The 17,342-nt window shown below is 46.9% G+C and overlaps 1 protein-coding gene and 1 pseudogene across 1 annotated transcript in view; both read left to right on the top strand.

Moving 5' to 3' along the window:
• The first annotated feature begins 7,482 nt into the window (after window positions 1-7,482).
• LOC144481325 (rab effector MyRIP-like) overlaps window positions 7,483-17,342 on the top strand; it is a 334,837-nt gene continuing 324,977 nt past the window's right edge. Inside the window, exon 1 of the mRNA XM_078200738.1 lies at window positions 7,483-7,592. Coding sequence (XP_078056864.1) covers window positions 7,483-7,592 — 110 coding nt within the window. The remainder of the gene's footprint in view (window positions 7,593-17,342) is intronic.
• Window positions 12,716-12,893, top strand: LOC144482025 (U2 spliceosomal RNA; annotated as a pseudogene).

Genomic DNA, 17,342 nt, shown 5'->3' on the forward strand with positions numbered 1-17,342 from the left:
GACTTTTAAGGGGCGTCTTGACAAATACATGAATAGGATGAGAATAGAGGGGTATGATCCTCGGAAGGGTAGGGGGTTTTAGTTCAGTCGGGCAGCATGGTCGGTGCAGGCTTGGAGGGCCGAAGGGCCTGTTCCTGTGCTGTAATTTTCTTTGTTCTTTGGTTCTTGTCTATATGACTAACGTCTAAGCAATTACTGTTTTCCTCATTGCTACCCCTCACCTTGCGAAGGCATGGCTTTTCTGTTGGCGTTTGGTTTTGCAGATGGTGCTTATATCAGTATATCAGACAAGGGGCGGTACGATGGCACAGTGGTGAACACTGCTGCCTCACAGTTCCAGGGACCCAGGTTCAATTCCGGCCTTGGGTCACTATCTAGTGCGGAGTCGACACGTTCTCCCCGTGTCCGCGTGGGTTTCCTCCAGGTGCTCTGGTTTCCTCTCATAGTCCAAAGATGTGCGGATTAGGTGGATTGGCCACACTAAATTGCCCCTTAGTATCGGGGGACTAGCTCGGGTAAATGTATGGAGTTATGGGAATGGGGCCTGGGTGGGATTGTGGTCGGTGCAGACTCAATGGACCGAATGGCCTCCTTCTGCACTGTAGGAATCTTTGATTCTAAGTAGTCATTATTCATTGTGGGTCTCGATGGTCTGTATAACTGGCTCAGTTAGTAGCACTCTTGCCCTTAAGACCAGGAGATTGAGAATTCAGGTGCCACTCCTGAACTTGAGCACAGTAAACAAGGCCTACACTCCCAGTGCAATACTGAGAGAGTGAAGTGCTCTCCGAGATGCCATCTTTCAGGTGGGACCTTAAACTGAGGCTCCGTCTACCCTCTCTCCTGAGTAGGTGTGAAAAATCCCATGTTACTATTTCAGAGAAGAGTAGGGGAGTTATCCACATCATTCTGGCCAATAGCTATCCCTAAATCAACTTCACAAAAGCCGATAATCTGGTTGTTATCACGGTGGGATCTTGCTGTGCAAGGATTGGCTGCCTAATTGGCTAGATTATAGCAGTGAGCGTACATCAAAGGTACTTCATTGGTTATAAAGGGCAGGATTTTCTGACCATTCCTGCCAGTGGGATCTTCCAGTCTCATCGATGGTGAACCCCCCACCACGTGTTCCCTGGTATGAGAGGGTGCGTCCAGCTGGAAACCCCATTGACAGCGGCGGGGCCGTAAGATTCCACTGCCACCAATGGCATGCCCCCTCCACCATCACAGAACAAGTGGTGGTGGGGAGAGGGGAATTCCTGCCCAAAGTGTTTTGTAACATCCACAGGTTACGAAAGGTGTTTTCAATATGCATGGCTTTTTAAATGCGTTTTATTTAACATTGTCAGAAAACTGAGCCTTACAATGTCTAAATACATACATTCTCCTTGGAGGGCCAGTCAGAAATCAGGAGCAGGGTCTGACTCTAACCAGGGGACGACTGAAGCAATGTTACACCCTATCAAGATAAACTAACTCTGAATAAGCCAGGAATGTAACCCAAGACATTCCTGGTCTGAAGTGCTAAGTTACTTGTGGAAAATAACTGCAAACGCAGTCTCTTTCCAGCTCCAAAACATCTTCATTCACAATACTTGAGCGGTGTAATGTTTAATATCCAAGTACCTAAGCCATAACTTTGACAGTTTAACAAGTTGTAAAATTAATTGCAGTATTTGAAATGTGTTAGCCATGTGTTAGAAATTTGGCATGTCAGCTACGACTCTCTCCAACTTTTACAGATGCACCATAGAAAGCATTCTTTCTGGTTGTATCACAGCTTGGTATGGCTCCAGCTCTGTCCAAGACCGCAAGGAACTACAAAAGGTCATGAATGTAGCCCAATCCATCACGCAAACCAGCCTTCCATCCATTGACTCTGTCTCCACTTCCTGCTGCCTCGGCAATGCAGCCAGCATAATTAAGGACCCCACGCACCCCAGACATTCTCTCTTCCATCTTCTTCCTACGGGAAAAAGATACAAAAGTCTGAGGTCACGTACCAACCGACTCAAGAACAGCTTCTTCCCTGCTACTGTCAGACTTTTGAATGGACTTGCCTTGCATTGAGTTGATCTTTCTCTACATTCTAGCTATGACTGTAACATTACATTCTGCACTCTCTCCTTTCCTTCTCTATAAACGGTATGCTTTGTCTGTATAGTGCGCAAGGAACAATACTTTTCACTGTATGTTAATACATGTGACAATAATAAATCAAATCAAAATCTCTGTCTATTATAGATGCACAGGGACATGGCGAGTGTACTTAGGAGACTTTTCCCATTAACGTGAATGGTGTCTGGCTTGTAGATCTTTGAGGTTTGTGTTTTGTCATGGCAATTACATATGTACAGTAACCATATTCACAGCAATCAGTCACTGTGTCTCAGCTATAATGAAAGCCATTCAATAATGGCCTTCCAATGGACACAATGATCTGGGTTTGGCACAGTGATTAGCGTTGCTGCCTCACAGCACCAAGAACCCAGGTTCAATTCTGGCCTTGGGTCACCGTTCATGTGGAGTTTGCATGTTCTCCCTGTGTCTGCGTGGGTTTCCTCCCACACTCCAAAATGTGCAGGTTAGGCGGATTGGCCATGCTAAATTGCCCCTTAGAGTCAGGGGGATCAGCAGGGTGAATATGTGGGGTTAGGGCCTGGGTGGGATTGTTGTCAGTGCAAGCCCAATGGGCCAAATGGCCTCCTTCTGCACTGTAGGGATTCTTTGATTCTATGACTTGGGCGCCCTCTTAAAAATGGCCAGCAGGTCTCAATTCCGGGATTCCTGTCACCATTCCCATTTCCAGCAATTTGTGCAAGTGTGAGCTTCTGATGTGAGTAGGAGGTAGCACTCCCGCCATTGCTGACTGCATTGCTGAGGTGGGCAATTTAATACCCCACCCCAGTGACTTAAATGGATTTGGGCCCCACTTGTAAGTATAAGTGATTCACAGTCTCCCTGTGGTGTTATGAATTATGGGGGATCCCCAGTCCCAAGGTATTAACGCCCCTCCCCCCGAAAAACAGCCTTTCGACATTCCCATTGAAATACATTAACCCTCAATCCTTTTCCTAAATCTGTCAATGAATTGCAGCCATTCATAGCATAAACATCAGAAGCTCTTATTCACTTTAGACCTCTTATGCTTGTGTAAATAAACACAAGCAGTTGAAAAATCTCTTCAAAGAAACAGTAGGTTATTACAAGGTAATGAAGATGTCAAGAGAGCAAAGCCTTAACTACCCTCTGCAGCTCTATGCACATTGCTTGCTGAGATCAAAGTGGATTAACAATTCTTGGAGCTCAGCCAGGCATTCATCTGGAAACTGCATAAGAAAGGCCTCATTATGAATGTCTGGTTGCTACAGAGGGAAATGAAAGCTTTGCTTCGTTGATTTCTCTATCACCTTTACACTAACCGGCTGTTTCTTTGAGTTTTTTCACTGTATGTGTTTATTTACACAAGTGTAAGAGATCTGAGGTGGATAAAAAACTTCTTACATTTGAACAATGGCTGTGGTTGATTGACACTTTTAAGGGGTTGTAAGCTGAGCCTTTGTTAAAGGATCTTTTGAAAGCCTCTGCTTATTGTGTCAGTTTGAGGATAATTGCAGAGACTTGTTAGACTTGCCAATGGCTAATAGGTTCTGTACGTAGTGGAGATTGGAGGGCGTATGAAGGGCATTGTAGGTACAAGGGGGTCATGAGGGCTATGATGGGGTATTGGTTGGCCATGCGGAATACGAGGGGGCATGGGGGCATTTGGAATGGTGAAGGGGGCGAGGGTTTGAAGGCCAGATGTTCATCATTAGCAGTTAACTGAGGTGGGCATTCTGGCCCTCGCTCTCCACCCACCTCCATTGCTGCTTTTTAGCCAACCTCTGGAGGTGAATGGGCCCGACTCCTTCCCATCCCACCTGGCAGGTGGGATACAGAGGAGACAGGCCTGTCCAGTGGGAAGTTTCCTGACTCCATCTCCCCACTTCCTTCCTGAAAATCCAGCCCAGTGTTCTTCTCTGTATTGCTCAGAAACTGGGATACATTTGCGTTAAAGTAAAAAGCGGGATAAATGCCACCTCCACCACCGTGAACCATGGAGCCGGAAATTCACCCCCCCCCCCCACAACCCCACCTTTATAACAGACAACCAATCCAAACTCTCCTTTGCATTGCCAACTGAACCAAACCTCTAGCCCGACATATTTGAATGGGTGCACGCATCATAATTAAATCAGAAATTAGACTCTGCCTCGTTTATCGGTAGATTAAAATAATTTGATTTATAGTGGTGGTGAATTAAACTGCTGAATCCTAATGAAGACAGTTCCTATTGTTCCGGAACTTTCTATGACCTTTCCTGATCTTGAGTAAGCCAGGACTCCGTGACGTTGGCCAATAATGACCCGATTTGCTTCGCAACTAAAGACTGCCCGACCCTACATTAATATTGAATGTTTTTGTCTGTTAAGTTCGAATGTAACTCCGCTAATTAACAGGATTCATAGAATCTACAGTGTAGAAAGAGGCCATTTGGCCCATCGAGTCTGCACTGACAATCCCACCCAGATCCTGTCCGCAACCCCACATATTTACACTCCTAATCCCCCTGACATTAAGGGACAAATTATCGTGACCAATCCACCTAACCCGCACATCTTTGGACTGTGGGACGAAACAGGAGCACCCGGAGGAAACCCATACAGACATGGGGAGAACGTGCAAACTCCACACAGACCGAGGCCGGGAATTGAACCCAGGTCCCTGACGCTGTGAGGCAGCAGTTAGTTAAAAACGAAAAAGATTGTTAGTTGAAAACCTCTGGTCAGAACATCTTAGATTCCATAGAACCATAGAATCCCTGCAGTCTAGAAGGAGGCCATTTGGCCCATCAGGCCTGTACCGACACTCTGACAGAGTATCTTACGCAGTCCCACCCCCACCTTATCTTCGCTAATCCCCCAAACCTACAATTCCCTGGACACTAAGGGGCAGTTTAGCATGGCCAATCCACCTAACCTGCACACCTTTGGACTGTGGGAGGAAACCGGACCACCCGGAGGAAACTCTTAACTGAAGGCGAAAACCCGCTAAATATCTAAAGAAAAAAATAATTAGAAGGTGACTCAGCTCAGATGTGGGAAGTAAGGATGATGAATCTGTTCTTTTGAAGAGGTGACGTATATGTTGGATGGTGGAGAATGTACTGGAGCTGACCTTTCCAGGTCTGTATCGGCAAACACTTTCAGTCATTTGGAACTGAACAAACTAATGCAAATTGCAATCATTGCATATTGTGTTTTGTCATTCAGTCTATCTCAGCTCCAACTGAATACTGAGATGCAAGCAGAATTCCAAACCCATGTTTTCAGATTAAAGTTAGTTTCTTCTTCCAAAGATAACTTGCCGAAGTTATTAAAACAGAGTTTTACAATGTGGAGACAGGAAACAGGAATTGAAACTGTGTCTGGGTTTGGAACCCAAGGACTCAAGACAACTCCACTCCCATAGAGTCTTTACAGTGCAGAAGGACGCCATTCGGCCCATCAAGCATGCACCGACTCTCTCCGTCGCTCTTTTTTTACCATTTTCATGGTCTTACCTCCCTTAATTGCCATGGTGACAGCGAGGCCTCTTGCCCAATTATGTTTATTGATTAGTGTCACAAGTAGGATGACATCAACACTGCAATGAAGTTACTGTGCCAATCCCCTAGTTGCCACACTCCCGCGCCTGTACGGGTACACTGAGGGAGAATTTAGCATGGCCAATACACACCTAACCAGCACGTGTTCCCCCCCCCACCACCCCCCTTCCCCCCCCCCCCCCACCCCACCCCCCCGCTCTTCTGCTGGCTGCTATCCTCCATGAAATTGATCTTAACTCACATCTATAGATAATTATTCATAGAATCCCTGCAGTACAGAAGGGAGCCATTCGGCCCATCGAGTCTATACCGACAACAATCCCACCCAGGCCCTATCCCCGCAACCCCACACATTTACCCCGCTAATTCCTCTAACTGTTGCATCCTGGGACACTAAGGGGCAATTTAGCACGGCCAATGCACCTAACCCGCACATCTTTGGACTGTGGGAGGAAACTGGAGCACCCGGAGGAAACCCACGCAAACTTGTGCAGACTCCGCATATATTTGTTAAAATAACAAAATAATAAAAGGATTGCTCAAGTATGAACATTTAAGCTTACAAATAATTGCAACGCATTGAAAAATGTAGGTCTTAGTTTACAGACAAGAAATGAAAGGTCTGCCGCGCCCTATTCTGTATGAAAGTTCTTGGATCATGTGGTCTTAGGTTGAGTTCATTGGAATCCTCAATCATTTACATACAATTTATGAATTTTATAAATTAGTGCATTGGGCTGTTGTAGTTTATTCATCCTATATCTTTGTGCAGTGGTTTCAGAGCCGAGAAGAGGTGTGAATGGCAAACAGCAAAATCACTACCAGAGGCTGTTGACTGAGAAAGAAATGGGAGTAGCAACTAGAATCTGAAATTGCCAATCTTCATGCCTCATCCAGAAGGTTGTCAATCTAATTAAGCAGCGCATTTCTGTGCTACAATCTCATCATATCCTTATCATGGGGCAGCACGGTGGCACAGTGGTGAGCATTGCTGCCTCACAGCAACAGGGACCTGGGTTCGATTCCCAGCTTGGGTCACTGTCTGTGTGGAGTTTGCACATTCTCTCCGTGTCTGCGTGGGTTTCCTGCGAGTGCTCCGGTTTCTTCCCACAGTCCAAAAGACGTGCTGGTTAGGTGGATTGGCCATGCTAAATTGCCCCTTAGTGTCAGGGGCACCAGCTAGGGTAAATGCATGGGGTAATGGGGATTGGGACTGGGTGGGATTGTGGTCAGTGCAGATTCGATGGGCCAAATGGCCATCTTCTGCACTGTAGGGATTCTATGATTTTCCGGGAATTATTAAGTTTTTCTTTTGGGAGTTCTCCAAGCAAGGCGGCACAGTGGTTAGCACTGCTGCCTCACTACGCCAGGGACCCGGGCTCAATTCCAGCCTCAGGTGACTGCCCAGAGTATGCATGTTCTTCCCGTGGTTTTCCTCTGGGTGCTCCAATTTTCTCCCACAGTCCAAAGACGTGCATGTTAAGTGGATTGACCATGCTAAATTGTCCCTTAGTGTCCCAAGATATGTGGATTAGATGGATCAGCCATGGTTAATGTACAGGGTTAAGTGGAAAGGATGGGGAGGGCGGGCCTGGATAGGACCCTAGCAGAGAGTCTGTGCAGACTCGATAGGCAGAATGGCCTGCATTCTGCATTGTAGTGAATTCTATTATCCGAAGAACAGATTGTAAATGTGGAAGTCCGATCCCTGTTGATGTGCCAGTCTTGCAGAACGATAGATCAAAGCACCTGTGGACCCTAACGTGTTTGGAACTCTTTTCTGGCCTAGGTGGTCCCCTGGGTGCCGGAGTACGTTTTGGAGAAGGGCAGGAAGCATGGGAAAAAAGCTTGACTTGTCTGGTTTGACGGAAGATGAAGCTGAACATGTGCTGCAGGTTGTCCAGAGGGATTTTGATCTACGAAAGAAGGAGCAGGAGCGACTGAGGTAGGAGTTAGCCTTTGTGAGTGCTTTTTCTTTCGCGTTTCCATCAATCATAGGATTGATGGCCTATTTTGAGAAATAAGGCTGGTAGATATTTGCTACGAGGCCAATCCTGCTCCAAGTAAGGATTGCAAGTTCGAAACATAGAAACATAGAAATTAGAAGCAGGAGTAGATCATCCGGCCCTTTGAACCATAGAATCCTTATAGTGCAGAAGGAGGCCATTCTGCCCCTCGGGTCTGCACCCACCACAATCCCACCCAGGCCCTATCCCCATAACCCCATGCATTTACCCTAGCTAGTCCCCCTCACACTAAGGGGCAATTTAGCACGGCCAATCCACCTAACCCGCACATCTTTGGACTGTGGGAGGAAACCGGAGCACCCGGAGGAAACCCACGCAGACACGGGGAGAATGTGGAGACTCTGCACAGACAGTGACCCATGCCGGGAATCGAACCCGGGTCCCTGGCACTGTGAAGGCAGCAGTGCTAACCACTGTGCCACCGTGCCGCTCCCATTCATTAGAATCACGGCTGATCATCAAATTCAATATCTTGATTTTTTCCCCCCCTCCCCCATATGTCCCTTGATCCCTTTAACCCCAAGAGCTGTATCGAATTTCTTCTGAAACGCTTTCAAAGAATTGTGGAGTTAATTGGATTTCAGCAGCAGATTATATTTCATTGGAAAGTTGATTAAGCTGCAAGATCTGGACGATAATAATGAGGGCTTACTTATGTGCAAAAAGCAGATGTATACGTTATTTTTGTGACTTGTCCATTGCAATTGGTATTCCGTACAAAGTTGTGTTGCTCTAATTGCTTCACGGATACAGGTCCTTGCTTTCGATGGTTTTCACAATTCCCAGAAGGAAAAAACAGTCAAAATCGGGAAATAAGAATACTGGTCCAACAAACTGTCTTGTCTACCTAAAATGGAACACTAGTAAAAATGGGAAAAGAAAAATATAGATCTAAACTGTTTTTTCCTAATGGTTTCTATTCGCTGTAGGTTTTCAAATATCAACAATATTTGAATATAGTGTTGCTAAATTTGAGGAATATTGAATATATTGTTGGTAGGTTTGAAGAGGATATAAGCGTTGCAAACCTCCGACCTTGCCTGGGATTCTCCAGTCCCGCTGCAGCGAATGGCGTTTTGGCTGTGCACCACATTCTCCGTTCTCGCTGGCAGCGGTGGTGGTGGGATCGGAGAATCAGAGAATCTCGGACAAGGTGCCTGCAACGGGGTATGGATAGGTGAGTGGGTGAAAAATCTGGCAGACGGTTTATCATGTGGGGGAAATATGGACTTGCCCACTTTGGCAGATAGTGCGGAAAAACAGTGCACTTTTTAAATGGAGGGAGAGATCCGTGGAACATCATGGCACAGGCGGATCCGGTTTTTCTGGTACATGAAGCACAGAAGTTAGTAGAATTGATTTCATAGAATCCCTAGAGTACAGAAAGGGGCCATTTGGCCCATCGAGTCTGCACTGACCACAATCCTACACGGGCCCTAATCCCCGTAACCCCATGCATTTAACCTGCTAATCTCCCTGACACTAAGGGGCAATTTAGCATGGCCAGTCCACCTAACCTGCATATCTTTGGAGTGTGGGAGGAAACTGGAGCGCCCGGAGGAAACCCACGCGGACACATGGAGAACATGCAAATTCCACACAGACAGTGACCCAAGGCTGGAATTGAATCCAGGTCCCTGACACTGTGAGGCAGCAGTGCTAACCACTGTGCCATCATGCAGCCCGTTCGGCACAGTGAGTGATTAGGAAAGTAAATGAAATGTTGGTGTTCATTGCAAGGGGAACGGAATGGAGAACTAGGGAAGGTTGCTACATGAATAGGGAGGGAATAGAGGGATACAGACCGAGTAAGGACAGAAGTTTTTTTTTAGTTTAGTTAGGGCATCATGATTGGCACAGGCTTGGAGGGCCGAAGGGCCTGTTTCCTGAGCTGTACTTTTTTTTTGTTCTTTGATTCTTGGAGGGGTTGTCTTCTGAGGAAAGGTTGGGATAGGTTAGCCCTGTACCCATTGGAGTTTAGAAGATAAAAAGATGATCTTATTGAAGTGCATAAGATTCTGTGGAGACTTGACAGGGTGGATGCTGAGAGAAAGCTTCCCCTTGTGGGAGAGACTGGAACTGGGGGACACAGTTTAAAAATAAGTGGTCTCTTATTTAAGATGAAGATGAGGAGAATCTATTTCCCCGAGTTGTTAGTTTGTGGAGTTCTCTTCCCCAGAGAGTTGTGGAGGCCGGGTCATTGAATATTTTTGAGGTTGAGTTAGATTCTTAATTGACGAATGAGTCAAAGGATATCAGGGGAGCAGGGGTGTGCAGCAGAAAGTGAATTGGGGACACAATCAGATAAACCATGATCCTTTCCAACGGGAGAGCAGGCCTGAAGGGCCATACAGCCTACTCTTGCTTCTTTGGCGTCACAGTAGCACAGTGGTTAGCACTGCTGCCTCACAGTGCCAGGGACCCGGGTTCAATTCCGGCCTCGGGTCACTGACTGTGTGGAGTTTGCACATTCTCCCCGTGTCTGCATGGGTTTCCTCCAGGTGCTCCGGTTTCCTCCCACAGTCCAAAGATGTGCAGGTTAGGTGGATTGGCCGTGCTAAATTGCCCCTTAGTGTCCCAAGATGCGTAGGTTAGGGGGATTAGTGGGGTAAATACTTGGGTTTTGGGGAACAGATCTGGGTGAGATTGCCCCTTAGTGTTGGTGGATTACGTGGGGTTACAAGGATAGGGCCTGGGTGGGATTGCTGTCGGTGCAGACTCGATGGGCTGAATGGCCTCCTTCTGCACTGCAGGGATTCTATGATTCTAATTTATTTATTGATATCTTCACGTGTATCTTAAATGCGATTTGCATTTTAGTAGCTATCGTACTGAAACATGTTTGTGATCTGGCCTCTGTTCAATGAAAAGCTTTTCAATTGCTTTCCTTGCATTTTGTGATTTGCCCTATCTGAAGCTTGAGGAGGAAACGCAAAAAAACACCACCGGGTAATTATGAAAAATATCCTGCCATTGATGGACGTAGAGGGCGACGCACAATTGTCTCTGAGATAAAAGCAAATTACTGCGGATGCTGGAATCTGAAAATCTCAGCATCTGTGGGGAGGATATTTATCCAGAAAAATGTTCTCTCTCCACAGACACTGTCAGACTTGCTGAGATTTTCCAGCATTTTCTGTTTTTGTGACAGTTGTGTCTGTATCCCCACCCGCGTGAGCTAGGCACAGAAATCTATTTGCAGTGTCCACTTATAAAATAATGATGCCTCCAAGAAGTGAGTTCCTGAAAGTGTTCAAACTTAACGAGCTAACTGACCTGACTCTCAAGGTTTTGTCGTTCCTAGTGACAATGTTAAAGACTGTCATGAATTCTGATTTAATGATGTGCAGCTCAAATGTACCATGTGCCAGTAAACCGGAGAACATAACTTCAACAGATAGAAACGTTATGGAAAGTGTGTTATTCAAGTAAAGATACTTATCTTTGATTCTTTCACGTCTTTAAGCAACATTAAATATAATTTAATCCTCGCTTATTTGTGCGGCAAACCTTGCCTCTTTTTGTACACAATCCAGTGATGTCACTAATGTCCTTTAGGGAAGGAAATCTGCCATCCTTACCCGGTCTGGCCTACATATGACTCCAGAGCCACAGCAATGTGGCTGATTCTCAACTGCCCTTGGGCAACTAGGGATGGGCAATAAATGCCGGCCAGCCAGTGACACCCATGTCCCACAAATGAATAAAAAAAAAGGTGCCCAGATAACCTGACTCCCCAAATCCTGCCCTCCATCCATAGGGAACAAGTCAGGAATGTGATGGGATCCTCCCCACATGCCTGGATGGGTGCAGTTCTAAAAACACTCAAGAAGTTCAGCACTATCCAGGACAAAGCGGCCCGCTTAGAATCATAGAATCCCTACAATGCAGAAGGAGGCCATTTGGCCCATCGAGCCTGCACTGACAACAATCCCACCCAGGCCCTATCCCTGCAACACCACGTATTTACCCTGCTAATCCCCCTAACACTAAGGGTTAATTTAGCATGGCCAATCAACCTAACCTGCACATCTTTGGATTGTGGGAGGAAACCGGAACACCCGGAGTAAAACCCCGCAGACATGGGGAGAACATACAAACTCCACACAGACAGTGACCCGAGGCCAGAATTGAACCCGGGTCCCTGAAGCTGTGAGGCAGCAGTGCAAACCACTGTGCCACCGTGCCACTTGATTGGCATCCATCCATCATCTTCACCATTCGCTTCCTCCACCACCAATGCATAGTGGCAGCAGTGTGTGTGTGTACCATTTACAAAGAAGCACCACAGTAATTTACCAAGGTTCCTTCGACAGCACCTTACAAACCTGCAACCACTACCATCTAGACAGACAAGGGCAGCAGATGCATGGAAATACTGCCACCTGTGTTTCCCCTCAACCTCACACCATCCTGACTTGGGAACATATCACCGTTCTTTTGCAGCTGCTGGGTCAAAAGCCTGGAACTCCCTCCCTAACAGCACTGTGGGTGTACTTACACCCCACGGACTGGAGCTGTTCAAGAAGGCAGCTCACCATCACCATCTGAAGGGCAATTAGGGATGAGTAATAAATGTTGTGCCTCGCCAGCGACACCCACCTCCTGTCTGTTCCAAGCCAATTATCTCATGTCAGCTGCTGGCAAGTGTGTGAAAGGGTCCTCAGTTTGTTCTAACTGCGGTTCCTTCCAGACTGCTAACATATCGTATCTATCGTAATTGTGATCAGGAACTCCCTGTAGGAAAGGAATATGAGAGAGATTCAGACTTGACACTCAATTAGATTGATTTACTAATCTAAATATTTGAGGCGCTGAACACTTGAGGAAGAGCATTGGCAGCGATCTGAGCTGACTGTTCAGTGTGCTTCCCACAGCTTGCTGTCCTTCACTGGTGTCTCCGCCCCACTCACTGCCTCTTGTGCATTCCCCTTTTCCAGCCACGCAAACCCAGCACCATTGAAACTCTATCTCCTCGCACCTTCCCGGTTCATCAATGCTAAATGGACCATTGTGATTGTATTGTATCTGTTGTCTGCTGATCGCTTCTCGGCCTTTTGGCTAAGATCAAGTGTAGTATCGGATCTGCACTTGGTTGAGGTCATGAGGTTACGCTGAGGCTTCATATGTTTCATATGAAGCAATTTTTAAAAGCGGCATCTTGGCCTTTTGGCTAAGATGCAAATGAGCTCAAGTCTTGGAGGAGGATCCTCCCCCTTCTCCAATCAGCTTGACTCATGTAGATCAGGCCCAGGACAGGGTGGTTTAGTCGCCCGCCCTGTCTTGTCAGCCTGGATCGGAAATGTCTCAACTTGTTGAGACTCTGAATTGGATTTGATTTGATTGAATTGGAAAAGTAAAAAAAAAAAAATCTGTTGTCTGCTGATCAGTCAACCTGCTTTCAATGCCTTCACGGTCGAACATGTTGGGACTACAGTACAATGCATGGTTTCTGGCATTGTCTGTACCTTCAAAAGTAGTTAGATTAATTTTTCAAAAGTTGTTTTCTTAATCCTTACCAAATATTTCCTTCACCAATTGTTGGCAACATTTACGTTTTGGGGAAGAGACAGGGAGCAGGGTCTGAGCTGCTGTGTCCTAGCCCCAGTAAGAATTTTAACAACACCAGGTTAAAGTCCAACAGGTTTATTTGGTAGCAAAAGCCACACAAGCTTTCGGAGCTCCAAGCCCCTTCTTCAGGTGAGTGACTCACCTGAAGAAGGGGCTTGGAGCTCCGAAAGCTTGTGTGGCTTTTGCTACCAAATAAACCTGTTGGACTTTAACCTGGTGTTGTTAAACTTCTTACTGTGTTTACCCCAGTCCAACGCTGGCATCTCCACATCAGTCCTAGCCCCAGTGCAGACACAATGGGCAGAATGGCCTCCTTCCACGCTCCAACAATACTGTGACACTGTTCTGACCCACTGGAGTTTCTAGTATTACTCCTGTGTCAATCTGGAAAGGGATGTTTACCTAAGGAAATAGGCGATGCAAAATCGAAGCAAAGTAGCAAGGAGTTTTGCAGAGAAAAGCTCCAGAAAGTTATTAAAAAGAATATTAAAGCGCTCTGCAAATAGCTCAGCAAAAAGAACATTGCTAAATGTGAGGTGAGCCTCTGCGAGGATTGTGAGTTTAAAGAACAAGCCAGGATTAGCAGGAAGGTTATTATTCTTGGGGGAGAGAAGACTGCGAGCAGATTTGGTTGAGGTATTCTGTGATGTTTGTCCTCATCAAGGGGTGATCCGCTGAGAGGGTCACATGACTTCTGGTCCCCAATCAGGGAGCAGGGTGGGGGTTCACCCTAGCAAGTTGCGGCTTTTCTTGTATCGGTTCGATCCCGGACGCTGACTGGCAGCTATGAGGCTGTTGTTATATTCCTAACTGGTGGATTGGAATTATCACATATTCACAATCATGAGAGGCCTGGATAAAGAACAGTACAGCACAGGAACAGGCCCTTCGGCCCTCCAAGCTGGTGCCGATCATGATGCCCTCATTAAGCTAAAGCTAAAATCTCCTGCCCTTACTCGGACCGTCTCCCTCTATTCCCTCCCTATTCACGTACCCATCCAGATGCCTCTTAAATGTTGCTAATGTGTCTGCTTCCATCACCTCCTCTGGCAGCGCGTTCTAGGCACCCACCGTTCTCTTTGCCCTGGATTGTTGCCCTGATTCCGAGCTTTCCCGATTTTTGCTCACACAGGAGAGGCCCGCACTCTACATCCCCGACTTGGCTGCACCCATTGCAGGGGTCGGCCAGATTATATTCATCCTAGGATTACATTCACTGGAGTTTAGAAGAGTGAGAGGGGATCTCATAGAAACTTATAAAATTCTAACAGGGTTAGACAGGGTAGATTCAGAAAGAATGTTCCCGATGGTGGGGGGAGTCCAGAACTAGGGGTCATAGTTTGAGGATAAGGGGTAAACCTTTTAGAACTGAGGTGAGGAGAAATTTCTTCACCCAGAGGGTGGTGAATGTGTGGAATTCACGACCACAGAATGTAGTTGAGGCCAAAACGTTGTCTGATTTCAAGATGAAATTAGATGTAGCTCTTGGAGCAAAAGGAATCAAGGGATATGGGAGGAAGAGGGGATCAGGATATTGAATTCGATGATCAGCCATGATCAAAGTGAATGGCGGGGCAGGCTCGAAGGGCCGAATGGCCTCCTCCTGCTTCTATTTTCTATGTTTTCAGCCCACGCTATTTACGCAGAGTCGGGCCAGCTTCTCAAGGACTTGTGGGTCACAGTCCCTCGAGGTGTTATGAATCATAATCTGGATGCGGGAACCTTCTGAAAAATTAACTTTAAAAGGTTTTACCCACACCTCCTGTGTCAACTCATGCCCCCCCCCCCCACCCTCCCCCCACCCTCCATGTCAACCCATGTCTTCAGCCAGCCCTAATGGCCCTTCTTACCCTTTAGTCCAAATCATAGCACTTCTATGCCCATTAATTCAGTATAACGTCTGTACAGGACCAATTAACACATCAGTAACAATAACATGTATGGAAATATTTTGAAAGCAGCCATTCGTGACATTCACAAAAAATGCTGTGGCAACAATCCTGTAAAAGTGTCAATGTACCAGATTCAAAGTATCAGTAGCAGAAACAATAAGCACTTTATCTTGCGTAAAGTAACATTGAAACAGTGATAAAATAGATCACGCAAAAAAAAACCTCGTAAAGCTATCCAGCAAGTAATGAGTTCCCCATCTGTGCACCTGTTTCAGCAAAGGGAATGGAAGTGTGGGCTCTCAGCCAAGCCTCATTATGCTCAGACATTGCATAGCAAGGACCACTCTGAGGGGCTGAAGAGTGGCCAGGCCAGCAACCCAATTAAAAAGCGAAGGTTTACTCAGAGACAACAAAGGTTTAAACTTATTTATTAGTGTCACAAATAGGCTTACGTTAACACTGCAATGAAGTTACTGTGAAAATCCCCTCGTCGCCACACTCCGGTGCCTGAATCATAGAATCCCTACAGTGCAGAAGGAGGCCATTTGGCCCATCGAGTCTGCAGTGATCACAATCCCACCCAATCCCAGGCTCTATCCCTGTAACCCCCACATAATTACCCTGCTCATCCCCCTCCCGACACTAAGGGATAATCTAGCATGGCCAATCAACCTAACCCGCACATCTTTGGACTGAGAGAGGAAACCAGAGCACCTGGAGGAAACCCGCGCAGACATTTGGAGAACGTGAAACTCCACACAGACAGTGACCTGAGGCCGGAATTGAACCTGGGTCCCTGACGCTGTGAGGCAGCAGTGCTCACCACTGTGCCACCGTGCTTGTTTGGGTACACTGAGGGAGAATTTAGCATGGCCAACGCACCTAACCAGTACGCCTTCTGGACTGTGGGAGGAAACTGGAGCATCTACTTAGCTTGCTAATCCCCCTGACACTGAGGGGCAATTTAGCATGGCCAATCAACCTAACCCGCACATCTTTGGACTGTGGGAGGAAACCGGAGCACCCAGAGGAAACCCACACAGACACGGGAAGAACGTGCAAACCCCAAGCCGGGAATCGAACCTTGGTCCCTGGTGTTGCGGGGCAGCAGTGCTAACCATTGTGCCACCCTCAAATGAGAGGATGCCACAAGGTAGAACCTGTCACCTTATGGTGATAACGGCATCCTATCAATAATGGGCAGAACCCACCTTGGGGGTCAGTCTGTAGGGGTGTCGTCCCCGAGTGATTCAATTGCCCCCCGCCAACCCCCCCCCCCCCCCGCCGATGTGCTGCATCAGACCTGTCTCCTTCTTCGAGTTTGCAAACTCGATTAATAACCCTCCAGAGTGTCTTCTCCTCCTGAGGGGAGATAAGCTACAGATGAAACAGACCCCAATTGCCTCTGGTAATCTGCGATCACACTCTGAAAATGCCTGTTAATTGGACCCTTTTTAGCCTTAATTAGTATCCTGCCGATGTTTGGGAGATTTTGCTGTCTCCTACCCAGACCTTGTTCGGGAACCTATTCAAAACTTCACTGTTCCAAAATTTTCCCAGACCCACCGGCCGGAACTCGACCACCTCGCCTGCCACGGAATCGGAGCGGGCGAGGGTTCGGCAACAGAAATTCCCATTGACCTTGGGCGGGAATTTCTGGTCTCGCTCGAGCGAGGCAGTAACATCCGTCCACTGTATCTTGAGGAAACTGGAAAAAATTCCCCACCTTAATATTTTACTGAAAGGCAACTATAAATGGCTCTGCGTGGGGTCGAGGGAGGAGGGGGGCATTAGTGATAAATGGTATGTTTTCTCCGTCTGTCTGTGTCCCAAGAATGAATACTGATAATCATCCGCCAGCCTAGACTGTCACTCTGATAAAGGATAGATCTTCCCGGGGACATGATCAATCCTGATGTCCTGCTGGATTTCATTTCTGGAGTCTAAAATACAAACCACAAAGACTTTTCATGTTCACCGCTTGGTCATGTTTCATTATTTGTCTGTGTTTGCTACAGAACGGGTCAGACTGTCTGGTGAAGAGACAGTCTAATAATTGAACCATTGAATCCCTACAGTGCAGAAGGAGGCCATTCAGACCATCGAGTCTGCACTAACTCTCCAAAAGAGCATCATCCTACCCAGCACACCTCCCTCCCTCCCCTCCCCCCCTCCCCCTCCCCCTCCCCCCTCCCCCTCCCCCTT

Source organism: Mustelus asterias, chromosome 2, assembly GCF_964213995.1.
Source record: "Mustelus asterias chromosome 2, sMusAst1.hap1.1, whole genome shotgun sequence".
NCBI classification, from domain to species: Eukaryota; Metazoa; Chordata; class Chondrichthyes; order Carcharhiniformes; family Triakidae; genus Mustelus; species Mustelus asterias.